Genomic DNA, 14,488 nt, shown 5'->3' on the forward strand with positions numbered 1-14,488 from the left:
CTGGTCACACCTCTATCCCTAGTACCTGGTCACACCTCTATCCCTAATACCTGGTCACACCTCCATCCCTAGTCACACCTCTATCCCTAGTACCTGGTCACACCTCTATCCCTAGTACCTGGTCACACCTCTATCCCTAGTACCTGGTCACACCTCTATCCCTAATACCTGGTCACACCTCCATCCCTAGTACCTGGTCACATCTCCATCCCTAGTACCTGGTCACACCTCTATCCCTAATACCTGGTCACACCTCCATCCCTAGTACCTGGTCACATCTCCATCCCTAGTACCTGGTCACACCTCCATCTCTAATACCTGGTCACACCTCCATCCCTAGTACCTGGTCACACCTCCATCCCTAGTCACACCTCCATCCCTAGTACCTGGTCACACCTCCATCTCTAATACCTGGTCACACCTCCATCCCTAGTACCTGGTCACACCTCCATCCCTAGTCACACCTCCATCCCTAGTCACACCTCCATCCCTAGTGCCTGGTCACACCTCCATCCCTAGTACCTGGTCACACCTCCATCCCTAGTACCTGGTCACACCTCCATCCCTAGTCACACCTCCATCCCTAGTCACACCTCCATCCCTAGTGCCTGGTCACACCTCCATCCCTAGTACCTGGTCACACCTCCATCCCTAGTACCTGGTCACTCCTCCATCCCTAGTACCTGGTCACACCTCCATCCCCTGGTCACACCTCCATCCCTAGTACCTGGTCACAGCTCCATCCCTAGTACCTGGTCACACCTCCATCCCTAGTCACACCTCCATCCCTAGTACCTGGTCACACCTCCATCCCTAATACCTGGTCACACCTCCATCCCTAGTACCTGTTCACACCTCCATCCCTAGTACCTGGTCACACCTCCATCCCTAGTACCTGGTCACTCCTCCATCCCTAGTACCTGGTCACACCTCTATCCCTAGTACCTGGTCACACCTCCATCCCTAGTACCTGTTCACACCTCCATCCCTAGTACCTGTTCACACCTCCATCCCTAGTACCTGTTCACACCTCTATCCCTAGTACCTGGTCACACCTCCATCCCTAGTACCTGTTCACACCTCCATCCCTAGTACCTGGTCACACCTCCTTCCCTAGTACCTGTTCACACCTCCATCCCTAGTACCTGGTCACAACTCCTTCCCTAATACCTGGTCACACCTCCATCCCTAGTACCTGGTCACAGCTCCATCCCTAGTACCTGGTCACACCTCCATCCCTAGTGCCTGGTCACACCTCCATCCCTAGTGCCTGGTCACACCTCCATCCCTAGTACCTGGTCACACCTCTATCCCTAATACCTGGTCACACCTCCATCCATAGTACCTGGTCACACCTCCATCCCTAGTCACACCTCCATCCCTGGTCACACCTCCATCCCTAGTCACACCTCCATCCCTAGTCACACCTCCTTCCCTAATACCTGGTCACACCTCCATCCCTAGTCACACCTCCATCCCTAGTCACACCTCCATCCCTAGTCACACCTCCTTCCCTAGTCACACCTCCATCCCTAGTCACACCTCCTTCCCTAATACCTGGTCACACCTCCATCCCTAGTCACACCTCCATCCCTAGTCACACCTCCATCCCTAGTCACACCTCCATCCCTAGTCACACCTCCTTCCCTAATACCTGGTCACACCTCCATCCCTAGTCACACCTCCATCCCTAGTGCATGGTCACACCTCCATCCCTAGTACCTGGTCACACCTCTATCCCTAATACCTGGTCACACCTCCATCCCTAGTACCTGGTCACACCTCCATCCCTAGTACCTGTTCACACCTCCATCCCTAGTACCTGGTCACACCTCCATCCCTAGTACCTGGTCACACCTCCATCCCTAGTACCTGGTCACATCTCCATCCCTAGTACCTGGTCACACCTCCATCCCTAGTACCTGGTCACACCTCCATCCCTGGTCACACCTCCATCCCTTGTACCTGGTCACACCTCCATCCTTAGTACCTGGTCATACCTCCATCCCTAGTCACACCTCCATCCCTAGTACCTGGTCACACCTCCATCTCTAATACCTGGTCATACCTCCATCCCTAGTACCTGGTCACACCTCCATCCCTAATACCTGGTCACACCTCCATCCCTAGTCACACCTCCATCCCTAGTCACACCTCTATCCCTAGTACCTGGTCACACCTCTATCCCTAGTACCTGGTCACACCTCTATCCCTAATACCTGGTCACACCTCCATCCCTAGTCACACCTCTATCCCTAGTACCTGGTCACACCTCTATCCCTAGTACCTGGTCACACCTCTATCCCTAGTACCTGGTCACACCTCTATCCCTAATACCTGGTCACACCTCCATCCCTAGTACCTGGTCACATCTCCATCCCTAGTACCTGGTCACACCTCTATCCCTAATACCTGGTCACACCTCCATCCCTAGTACCTGGTCACATCTCCATCCCTAGTACCTGGTCACACCTCCATCTCTAATACCTGGTCACACCTCCATCCCTAGTACCTGGTCACACCTCCATCCCTAGTCACACCTCCATCCCTAGTACCTGGTCACACCTCCATCTCTAGTACCTGGTCACACCTCCATCCCTAGTACCTGGCCACACCTCCATCCCTAGTCACACCTCCATCTCTAATAGTTAGAAGGTAGTAGTGTTTATTAAACAGTCAGGTAGAACACGCTGCTCTACTTCCCTCCCCATTGAGTCAGGTAGAACACGCTGCTCTACTTCCCTCCCCATTGAGACAGGTAGATTACGCTGCTCTACTTCCCTCCCCATTGAGTCAGGTAGAACACGCTGCTCTACTTCCCTCCCCATTGAGTCAGGTAGAACACGCTGCTCTACTTCCCTCCCCATTGAGTCAGGTAGAACACGCTGCTCTACTTCCCTCCCTATTGAGTCAGGTAGAACACGCTGCTCTACTTCCCTCCCCATAGAGTCAGGTAGAACACGCTGCTCTACTTCCCTCCCCTTTGAGTCAGGTAGAACACGCTGCTCTACTTCCCTCCCCATTGAGTCAGGTAGAACACGCTGCTCTACTTCCCTCCCCATTGAGTCAGGTAGAACACGCTGCTCTACTTCCCTCCCCATTGAGTCAGGTAGAACACGCTGCTCTACTTCCCTCCCCATTGAGACAGGTAGAACACGCTGCTCTACTTCCCTCCCCATAGAGTCAGGTAGAACACACTGCTCTACTTCCCTCCCCATAGAGTCAGGTAGAACACGCTGCTCTACTTCCCTCCCCATTGATTCAGGTAGAACACGCTGCTCTACTTCCCTCCCCATTGAGTCAGGTAGAACACGCTGCTCTACTTCCCTCCCCATAGAGTCAGGTAGAACACGCTGCTCTACTTCCCTCCCCATTGAGTCAGGTAGAACACGCTGCTCTACTTCCCTCCCCATTGAGTCAGGTAGAACACGCTGCTCTACTTCCCTCCCCATAGAGTCAGGTAGAACACGCTGCTCTACTTCCCTCCCCATTGAGTCAGGTAGAACACGCTGCTCTACTTCCCTCCCCATTGAGACAGGTAGAACACGCTGCTCTCTCCTGGTGCACCTCCCCTCTTTTTCTTTCTCTGCCATCTCTCTTCACTTCACAGTTTTTTTTCTCCCTCTTTAGCGCTCTCCACCTCAGGTGCAGGGTTTGGTTCCGGCCTACAGCGGCGAGACGGACAGCGAGGGAGAGGAGGGAGGAGAGAAGGACGAGAGGATGACAGACTGGGCTAAGCTAGCCTGTCTGCTGTGTAGGAGACAGTTCCCCAGCAAGGAGGCTCTCATACGACACCAACAGCTCTCAGAGCTACACAAGGTGCTTATAACATGCCTACGGATTTAAAAAATCAAATCAAATCAAATGTTATTTGTCACATACACATGGTTAGCAGATGTTAATGGTCACATACACATGGTTAGCAGATGTTATTGGTCACATGGTTAGCAGATGTTAATGTGAGTGTAGCGAAATGCTTGTGCTTCTAGTTCCGACAATGCAGTAATAACCAACAAGTAATCTAACTAACAATTCTAAAACTACTGTCTTATACACAGTGTAAGGGGATAAAGAATATGTACATAAGGATATATGAATGAGTGATGGTACAGAGCAGCATACAGTAGATGGTATCGAGTACAGTATATACATATGAGATGAGTATGTAAACAAAGTGGCATAGTTAAAGTGGCTAGTGATACATGTATTACATAAGGATGCAGTCGATGATATAGAGTACATTATATACGTATGCATATGAGATGAATAATGTAGGGTAAGTAACATTATATATAAGGTAGCATTGTTTAAAGTGGCTAGTGATATATTTACATCATTAACATAACACAGACACGAAGCCACAATGTAATATTTTACTATAACTATGTAATAAGGCATTTGACTTCCATATAAGGCCTGAACTGAAGTGGCTCACATCTCACCTCTTCTGATGTCAGAGCTGTTTCTGTCTTCTGATGTGAAAGGAGGTGATCCATAGGAGTTCCACAGCCGTCCCAGTTTCTCTTGACTGTTAATCTGCAGTCTCAGTTTCTCTTGACTGTTAATCTGCGGTCCCAGTTTATCATGACTGTTAATCTGCGGTCCCAGTTTCTCTTGACTGTTAATCTGCAGTCCCAGTTTATCTTGACTGTTAATCTGCAGTCCCAGTTTATCTTGACTGTTAATCTGCGGTCCCAGTTTATCTTGACTGTTAATCTGCGGTCCCAGTTTATCTTGACTGTTAATCTGCAGTCCCAGTTTATCTTGACTGTTAATCTGCAGTCCCAGTTTATCTTGGTCCCAGTTTATCTTGACTGTTAATCTGACTGTTAATCTGCAGTCCCAGTTTATCTTGACTGTTAATCTGCAGTCCCAGTTTATCTTGACTGTTAATCTGCGGTCCCAGTTTATCTTGACTGTTAATCTGCAGTCCCAGTTTATCTTGACTGTTAATCTGCAGTCCCAGATTATCTTGACTGTTAATCTGCAGTCCCAGTTTATCTTGACTGTTAATCTGCAGTCCCAGTTTATCTTGACTGTTAATCTGCGGTCCCAGTTTATCTTGACTGTTAATCTGCCGTCCCAGTTTATCTTGACTGTTAATCTGCAGTCCCAGTTTATCTTGACTGTTAATCTGCAGTCCCAGTTTATCTTGACTGTTAATCTGCGGTCCCAGTTTATCTTGACTGTTAATCTGCCGTCCCAGTTTATCTTGACTGTTAATCTGCAGTCCCAGTTTATCTTGACTGTTAATCTGTTTATCTTGAGTCCCCCAGTTTATCTTGACTGTTAATCTGCAGTCCCAGTTTATCTTGACTGTTAATCTGCAGTCCCAGTTTATCTTGACTGTTAATCTGCGGTCCCAGTTTATCTTGACTGTTAATCTGCAGTCCCAGTTTATCTTGACTGTTAATCTGCAGTCCCAGTTTATCTTGACTGTTAATCTGCAGTCCCAGTTTATCTTGACTGTTAATCTGCGGTCCCAGTTTATCTTGACTGTTAATCTGCGGTCCCAGTTTATCTTGACTGTTAATCTGCAGTCCCAGTTTATCTTGACTGTTAATCTGCAGTCCCAGTTTATCTTGACTGTTAATCTGCAGTCCCAGTTTATCTTAACTGTTAATCTGCAGTCCCAGTTTATCTTGACTGTTAATCTGCGATCCCAGTTTATCTTGACTGTTAATCTGCAGTCCCAGTTTATCTTGACTGTTAATCTGCAGTCCCAGTTTATCTTGACTGTTAATCTGCAGTCCCAGTTTATTTTGACTGTTAATCTGCGGTCCCAGTTTATCTTGACTGTTAATCTGCAGTCCCAGTTTATCTTGACTGTTAATCTGCGGTCCCAGTTTATCTTGACTGTTAATCTGCCGTGATCTTGAGCCTTCAGTTTAACCCCGTGACCCCTATCCGAGTGGGCTATTCCAGAAAAACAGGATTATTAAATCAACGAGCTTTGATGAACTGCCACATATAACTCAAGGTATTTTCTGGTTGATTTAAGAAAGTTGCTGTTTCCTTTGTATATTGACTGTTGATGTCCAGTCAGTTAAACCTTGTCACTTTTGGACAGTTAGGTGGCTCATTGATCCAGCTTTCTGGAACATATTCCCCTTGACCTCTGACTAACCTTTAACCTCTTCATCTCCTCCCTCAGCAAAACCTGGAGCAGCGGAGGTCACAGCAAGAGGGGGTATAGGGGCGGGGGTGGGGGGGGGGGGAGGGGGAGGGGAGAGGAAAGACAAAGGAGGGCCGTCCACAGAGCCACCAGACCCCAAGAAGAGGAAGTACAGCCCCTGTAAGCACTGCTGTCTCACACACACACACACACACACACACACACACACACACACACACACACACACACACACACACACACACACACACACACACACACACACACACACATCCAACACATAGACAAACTTCCACACCTAACACATTCTCTCTCCCCCTCTCTTGTCTCCTCCCCCTATTTTCCCCTTCCTCTTGTCTCCCTCCATTGCCTCTTCCCCCTCTCCCTCCCTCTCTCCCTCCATCCATCTCTCCTCTCTCTCCTCTATCTCCCTCCCTCTCCCTCCATTGCCATCTCTCTTCATCCCTCTCTTTCCATCCCTCTTTTTCCCATCCCCTCTTTCTCCCTCCATCCATCTCTCCATCTCTCTCCTCCCCTCTCCCATCCCTCTCCCTCCACCCATCTCTCTCCATCCCTCTCTCTTTCCATCCCTCTCTTTCCATCCCTCTCTTTCCATCCCTCTCTCTTTCCATCCCTCTCTCTTTCCATCCCTCTCTCTTTCCATCCCTCTCTCTCCATCGCCTCTCTCTCCCCCTCTCTTTTTCCATCCCGCTCTCTCCCTCCACCCATCTCTCTCTTTCCATCCCTCTCTCTTTCCATCCCTCTCTCTTTCTCCTCTATCTCCCTCCCTCTCTCTCCATCGCCTCTCTCTCCCCCTCTCTCTTTCCATCGCCTCTCTCTCCCCCTCTCTCTTTCCATCCCTCTCTCTCCCTCCATCCATCTCTCTCGCGTCATCCCTCTCTCCTTATCTCTCTGTAGTGATGGTACGGCTGGCAGTAGTCTAGGTGCCAGGATGCTGCAAGGAGGGGTGAAGAAAGGACTGCTGCTACGTAACATGCAAGTGGACTGACCCCTGACCTTTAAACCCCGACCTCTAACCTCTAACCCCAGACATTCAACCATCGTACAGGACTAGGCTCCCCTAGGTACAGATCTAGGATCAGCTTCCCATTCCCCAATCCTAACCTTCACCCTTTACACTCGTACTCGTATCCTTCCGGGTTGAAAATGGCAGATTTGGGCACCAATAAATACCTAAATTGGAACGTAATGCTCATCACAGCGATGTATGAGTTTTGACTGACAAGACGTTCTGAACTTGAGCACCTTACGCAACGTAAAGCTGCAACCCATCCCTCCTCGTAACTTTTGCAAATGTTTTGTTGTCTGAGTGAAGGGAAAATGCTGTAAATTAAGAGGACTATATGCATTTTGTTGAGGATTATAATAAATATCACTTTGATGTCATGCATCACCTGTGAGTACAGTTACCAGATGACTTGTCGTCATACCCTGGGTTGTTCTGGACAGAATGAGACTATGGTTGGGGTAGTTACCTGATGACTTGTGGTCATACCCTGGGTTGTTCTGGACAGAATGAGACTATGTTTGATGTACAGTTACCAGATGACTTGTCGTCATACCCTGGGTTGTTCTGAACAGAATGAGACTGTTTGCCATTGCACACGCACCTGAATACGGTCATCACTCCTTTCTCTGCACGCCAACATGATGGTCTGTTTCTCTGAATCGCCTTGTGAAAGCCTAGCACTGTAATATCATATTTTATATCTTAGCTAGTCATGTTGGCAACAGAACCGGCTTTTAAATGATGCCCACCTGACCCAGATTGCTATTTATAATGACACTGTTTGGTTTGCCTAAACAACAGCGGTAAATGTGTGATGACGAGGAGGAAGGGCGGTGTTCCAAAGAAAACAACTACAAGTGTGCTTCCTCTAGTTCCTCAACGGTCCAGCTAGGAGAGCTCAAAAAAACACATAGCTGAAAACTTCTTTAAGTCAGAAAGGTGCATTGAAATTACTTAGGAACTATGCACCAGTTTGGAGAGGTGTGTGGCCACTTGGAGACGCCAGTCAGACCTCTCACTCCAACCCCACAGTCTGGAGAGGTGTGAGGCCACTTGGAGACGCCAGTCAGACCTCTCACTCAAACCCCACAGTTTGGAGAGGTGTGTGGCCACTTGGAGACACCAGTCAGACCTCTCACTCAACCCCCACAGTTTGGAGAGGTGTGTGGCCACTTGGAGACACCAGTCAGACCTCTCACTCAAACCCCACAGTTTGGAGAGGTGTGAGGCCACTTGGAGATGCCAGTCAGACCTCTCACTCAAACCCCACAGTTTGGAGAGGTGTGTGGCCACTTGGAGACACCAGTCAGACCTCTCACTCAAACCCCACAGTTTGGAGAGGTGTGAGGCCACTTGGAGACACCAGTCAGACCTCTCACTCAAACCCCACAGTTTGGAGAGGTGTGTGGCCACTTGGAGACACCAGTCAGACCTCTCACTCAAACCCCACAGTTTGGAGAGGTGTGAGGCCACTTGGAGACACCAGTCAGACCTCTCACTCAAACCCCACAGTTTGGAGAGGTGTGTGGCCACTTGGAGACACCAGTCAGACCTCTCACTCAACCCCCACAGTTTGGAGAGGTGTGTGGCCACTTGGAGACACCAGTCAGACCTCTCACTCAAACCCCACAGTTTGGAGAGGTGTGAGGCCACTTGGAGATGCCAGTCAGACCTCTCACTCAAACCCCACAGTTTGGAGAGGTGTGTGGCCACTTGGAGACACCAGTCAGACCTCTCACTCAAACCCCACAGTTTGGAGAGGTGTGAGGCCACTTGGAGACACCAGTCAGACCTCTCACTCAAACCCCACAGTTTGGAGAGGTGTGTGGCCACTTGGAGACACCAGTCAGACCTCTCACTCAAACCCCACAGTTTGGAGAGGTGTGAGGCCACTTGGAGACACCAGTCAGACCTCTCACTCAAACCCCACAGTTTGGAGAGGTGTGAGGCCACTTGGAGACACCAGTCAGACCTCTCACTCAACCTCTTTAAACCCCATTTTCCAGCAATATTCTTAACATGTTACTGAATATATCCAGAGTATTTCAGATTTCGTTATCAACAAATAATGTGAAAAGTACAGTATATGTAAAATGCACATAAAATCAACTGTGTAATGTTTGGATTCAGTCTTGTGTCAGGTGAACTGTTGTGTCCTCTCACCTTTGGTCTAATAATTTTCACATGATCTCCAAACTGTTCCCTTTCAATTGCTACCATGGTTATGCATATGCTTGTCATATTTCGTCTGTAAGAAACATTTTAATTCAGCCCTATCCACGTAGGCCAATTCCCAGGAGTGTAAAGGGTTAACAGGAAGGGGGGGAGGCTGACCCAAGATGAGCATATCGGGGAAACTGTATCCTACTCCTCTAACTCCTCACACAGACAGGACTGGGACCATCTGCTCTCCCTTATCACTACTACATAGATATATATATATATATATATATATATATATATATATATATATATATATATATATATATATAGATAGATAGGCTCCTGTTTTTAAATTCTACACATCGGAAGGAAGGAACCGATGCAGTGTGGCCTGGTTGTCACGGGGAAAACTTCTCAAATCTGTGGGAGATCAACGCTGTGGGAGGTCAATGCTATGGGAGGTCAACGCTACAGGAGGTCAACGCTACGGGAGGTCAACGCTGTGGGAGGTCAACGCTATGGGAGGTCAACGCTGTGGGAGATCAACGCTGTGGGAGGTCAACGCTATGGGAGGTCAATGCTACAGGAGATCAACGCTACAGGAGGTCAATGCTACAGGAGATCAACGCTACAGGAGGTCAATGCTATGGGAGGTCAATGCTACAGGAGATCAACGCTACAGGAGGTCAATGCTATGGGAGGTCAACGCTATGGGAGGTCAATGCTACAGGAGATCAACGCTACAGGAGGTCAACGCTACGGGAGGTCAACGCTATGGGAGATCAACGCTACGGGAGGTCAACGCTACGGGAGGTCAACGCTATGGGAGATCAACGCTACGGGAGGTCAACGCTATGGGAGGTCAACGCTACAGGAGGTCAACGCTATGGGAGATCAACGCTATGGGAGGTCAACGCTGTGGGAGGTCAACGCTACGGGAGGTCAACGCTATGGGAGGTCAACGCTACAGGAGGTCAACGCTATGGGAGATCAACGCTACGGGAGGTCAATGCTGTGGGAGGTCAATGCTACAGGAGATCAACGCTGTGGGAGGTCAATGCTATGGGAGGTCAACGCTACAGGAGGTCAACGCTATGGGAGATCAACGCTATGGGAGATCAACGCTGTGGGAGGTCAATGCTGTGGGAGGTCAATGCTACAGGAGATCAACGCTGTGGGAGGTCAACGCTGTGGGAGGTCAACGCTGTGGGAGGTCAATGCTACGGGAGGTCAACGCTGTGGGAGGTCAACACTGTGGGAGGTCAACGCTGTGGGAGGTCAATGCTACGGGAGGACAACGCTGTGGGAGGTCAACGCTGTGGGAGGTCAACGCTGTGGGAGATCAACGCTGTGGGAGGTCAACGCTGTGGGAGGTCAACGCTGTGGGAGATCAACTCTGTGGGAGGTCAACGCTGTGGGAGGTCAACGCTGTGGGAGGTCAACGCTGTGGGAGGTCAACGCTGTGGGAGGTCAACGCTGTGGGAGATCAACGCTATGGGAGGTCAACGCTACGGGAGGTCAACGCTACAGGAGGTCAACGCTGTGGGAGGTCAATATGGAGGTGATCACCAACAGTCAGCCAGCCATGGACGATAGAGAAAGGAGTTTTAGATTCACGAAAGATAACCGTCAATTCACCACATTTGTTTGATTGGGTTCTGTATGTATGGCTTTGATATCATACAGAGAGTGAGATGACTATGTCTCTAATAGCAGCCCCTGTGACACACTATTCCTGCACTACATTTGACCAGGGCCCATAGCTCTATGTAGGGAATAGGGTGCCAAGTGTCTGAAATGGTACCCTATTCACCTACAGGCCCTGGTCAAAAGTAGTGCACTATGTATTAACTTAGACAATATGAGGATTTTACAATGAGCACTTTTTTTTTTTACCCAGATAGAGATGGGGACAGAACATTCTGATAGTGATCTGGCCTCTTATGGACAATGGACATTATATCACACTAACAATGCATCGGGTGTGAACCAATAGTAATGTCATTCTGATAGTGATCTGGCCTCCTATGGACAATGGACATTATATCACACTAACAATGCATCGGGTGTGAACCAATAGTAATGTCATTCTGATATGTGTGTGTACAAATAAAACATAGAATTTGTAGTAAATGTATATTGTAATACAGTATTTGGTTCTGGGAAGAAGAAAAAATATATATATTTAGTTTGTCTTTTTATTTGAAATACTGACTATCATGATCTTTGTCTCATTTTTATAATGTTTTTTTGTTTGATCGGGTTGTCGGATCTCAATCGTTCAAATTACAAAGCTCCAAATCTTTTAACCCCCCTATAACTTGATAGTACCTTGATCATTTTAACCCTAGAATTGACTGGCTTGATTAACTGGAGTGATTGACTGGAGTGATTGACTGGGCTGATTGACTGGAGTGATTGACTGGGCTGATTGACTGGAGTGATTGACTGGAGTGATTGACTGAGGTGATTGACTGGAGTGATTGACTGGAGTGATTGACTGGAGTGATTGACTGGAATGATTGACTGGAGTGATTGACTGGAGTGATTGACTGGAGTGATTGACTGGAGTGATTGACTGGAGTGAATGACTGGAATGATTGACTGGAGTGATTGACTGGAGTGATTGACTGGAATGATTGACTGAGGTGATTGACTGGAGTGATTGACTGGAGTGATTGACTGGGGTGATTGACTGGAGTGATTGACTGGAGTGATTGACTCGGGTGATTGAATGGGGTGATTGACTGTGGTGATTGACTGGAGTGGTTGACTGGTTTGGTTGACTGGTTTGGTTGACTGGTTTGGTTGACTGGTTTAATCGACTGGCGTGATTGACTGGCTTGATTTACTGGTTTGCTGCAGACATTTTTTGGTACCCTTCCCCAGATCTGTGCCTAGACACCATCCTGTCTCGGAGCTCTACGGACAATTCCTTCAACCTCATGGTTTGGTTTTTGCTCTGACATACACTGTCAACTATAGGACCTTATATAGACAGGTGTGTGCCTTTCCAAATCATGTCCAATCAATTGAATTTATCACAGCTGGACTCCAATCAAGTTGTAGAAACATCTCAAGGATGATCAATGGAAACAGGATGCACCTGAGCTCAATTTAGAGTCTCATAGCAAAGGGTCTGAATACTTTTGTAAATACGGTATTTCTGTTTTTTATTTCTAAAAACTTGTTTTCTCTTTGTCGTTATGGGGTGTTGTGTGTAGATTGATGAGGATAAAAATTAATTGTATACATTTTAGAATAACAGGCTGACTACACCGCTCGCGTTGCAAAATACATTTAGAAATCTATATTATTCAATTATTGCACCCACACTGCTTGCGCAAGCCAACGAGCGTCTGCGTTGCCGAGGGCTAAAATAGAAGTCAGTTCTATTTCTGACGCGGTTCGCGCTGCAAGTCCTGCCTCTCCCATCTCCTCGTTGGTTTATAGAAGCAGGTACCCACGTGCCATCTCCTCATTGGTTATACCCACGTGGGTGACAGAAAGACGAACGAGGCCAGTGGTGATAATGCACCTAATTTATGAAAGTTGCCAATCGCAATATAAAGTCAAGAGAAGAAAAAGCCTGGAAGAAAGAGAGATGACTAGAAATGACTCGGCTGACCGTTTTATGTGTGGATTAATTGTCAGAGTAGAGGACCTTGTGCATTTCAGGTAAAATAACAACTCAATGTTTATATCCCAGGACAAATTAGCTAGCAACAGCAAGCTAGCTAAATAGGACAAATTAGCTAGCAAGCTAGCTAGCTAAATAGGACAAATTAGCTAGCAAGCTAGCTAGCTAAATAGGACAAATTAGCTAGCAACAGCTAGCTAGCTAAATAGGACAAATTAGCTAGCAAGCTAGCTAGCTAAATTGCCATTCATGTTTAATGTTTTTCGATCTGTCCCCAAATTAATATAATTGGTTCAGAGTTTTGTTTTGATATTTTAAGCTTGTTACACGGAACCCAACCCGGCTGCGTGCATGCGCCATCGTGCATAAATGTATTTTGTCCCCCCACACCAAACGCGATCACGACACGCAGGTTAAAATATCAAAACAAACTCTCACGTGGGTACCTGCTTCTATAAACCAATGAGGTGATGGGAGAGGCAGAACTTGCAGCGCGATCTGCGTCAGAAATAGAACTGACTTCTATTTTAGCCCTCGGCAACGCAAACGCTCGTTGGCTCGCGCGAGCAGTGTGGGTGCAATAATTGAATAATATAGATTTCTACATTTATTTTGCAACGGCGCACGAGACACGAGTGGTGTTGTCCGCCTGTAAGGCTGTAACGTAACAAAATGTGGGAAGAGTCGAGGGGTATGAATACTTTCCGAATGCCCTTGTATCCTCTGGCACGTTGATGTTCTCCGTATCCACAGCCAGAATGATTTTGATCGAACAGATTTCCTGTTTTGTATTCATCAGAGGTGTGAAGGGAGGGTGAAGTCTGTGAATCCCCAAAATAGTCAATAATAGTACAGAAGATTAACAAAAGCATTAACACACAACAGTACTAATAACTATAATAACTAGTACTAAATAACTAGTACAGTAACACCTTGGTTTTTGTGGTGAATGTAAACGGGGGGGTAAAAAAAACTGTTTTTCGATAATGGTTTTCATACACATACCTTGTCCATAATGTAGAGGCCTATGGGATATTCATTGAAGAGGTCAGGGAGGATGATGGTACATGTGACATACCAATGCCTTTGTATGCCTCCCAGTCTGTATACCTGCAGATACAGACACAAAGGTGAGCGGTTCAGTCATCTGCTCCCAATACAGCTAGTCTTCAACATATTACCTCTTTGTTGATTGATAGCCATTGAATTGTTCGCCTAACTTCCTCAGTAGAGTAGAGTATTAATTTATTACGGCGGGGTAGCCTAGTGGTTAGAGCGGTGGACCGGAAGGTTGCAAGTTCAAACCCCCGAGCTGGCAAGGTACAAATCTGTCGTTCTGCCCCTGAACAAGGCAGTTAACCCACTGTTCCTAGGACGTCATTGACAATAAGAATTTGTTCTTAACTGACTTGCCTGATAAAATAAATGTTTTATCTCGACTTGGGAATTTGTTTTTATCACAGCATCACCAATGACACGGACAGGACACGTAACAATGATGTAAGCTTCCTCGTAATGTAGT

At 47.4% G+C, this 14,488-nt stretch overlaps 1 protein-coding gene across 1 annotated transcript in view; it reads left to right on the top strand.

Moving 5' to 3' along the window:
• Positions 1–7,566, top strand: part of LOC115125693 (RNA-binding protein 10-like) — a 120,513-nt gene extending 112,947 nt beyond the window's left edge. Inside the window, 4 exon segments of the mRNA XM_065021006.1 lie at positions 3,631–3,819; positions 6,155–6,186; positions 6,222–6,299; positions 7,052–7,566. Coding sequence (XP_064877078.1) covers positions 3,631–3,819; positions 6,155–6,186; positions 6,222–6,299; positions 7,052–7,142 — 390 coding nt within the window. The 3' untranslated portion in view covers positions 7,143–7,566.
• The last annotated feature ends 6,922 nt before the right edge of the window (positions 7,567–14,488 follow it).

This window comes from Oncorhynchus nerka, linkage group LG7, assembly GCF_034236695.1.
Source record: "Oncorhynchus nerka isolate Pitt River linkage group LG7, Oner_Uvic_2.0, whole genome shotgun sequence".
NCBI lineage: Eukaryota > Metazoa > Chordata > Actinopteri > Salmoniformes > Salmonidae > Oncorhynchus > Oncorhynchus nerka.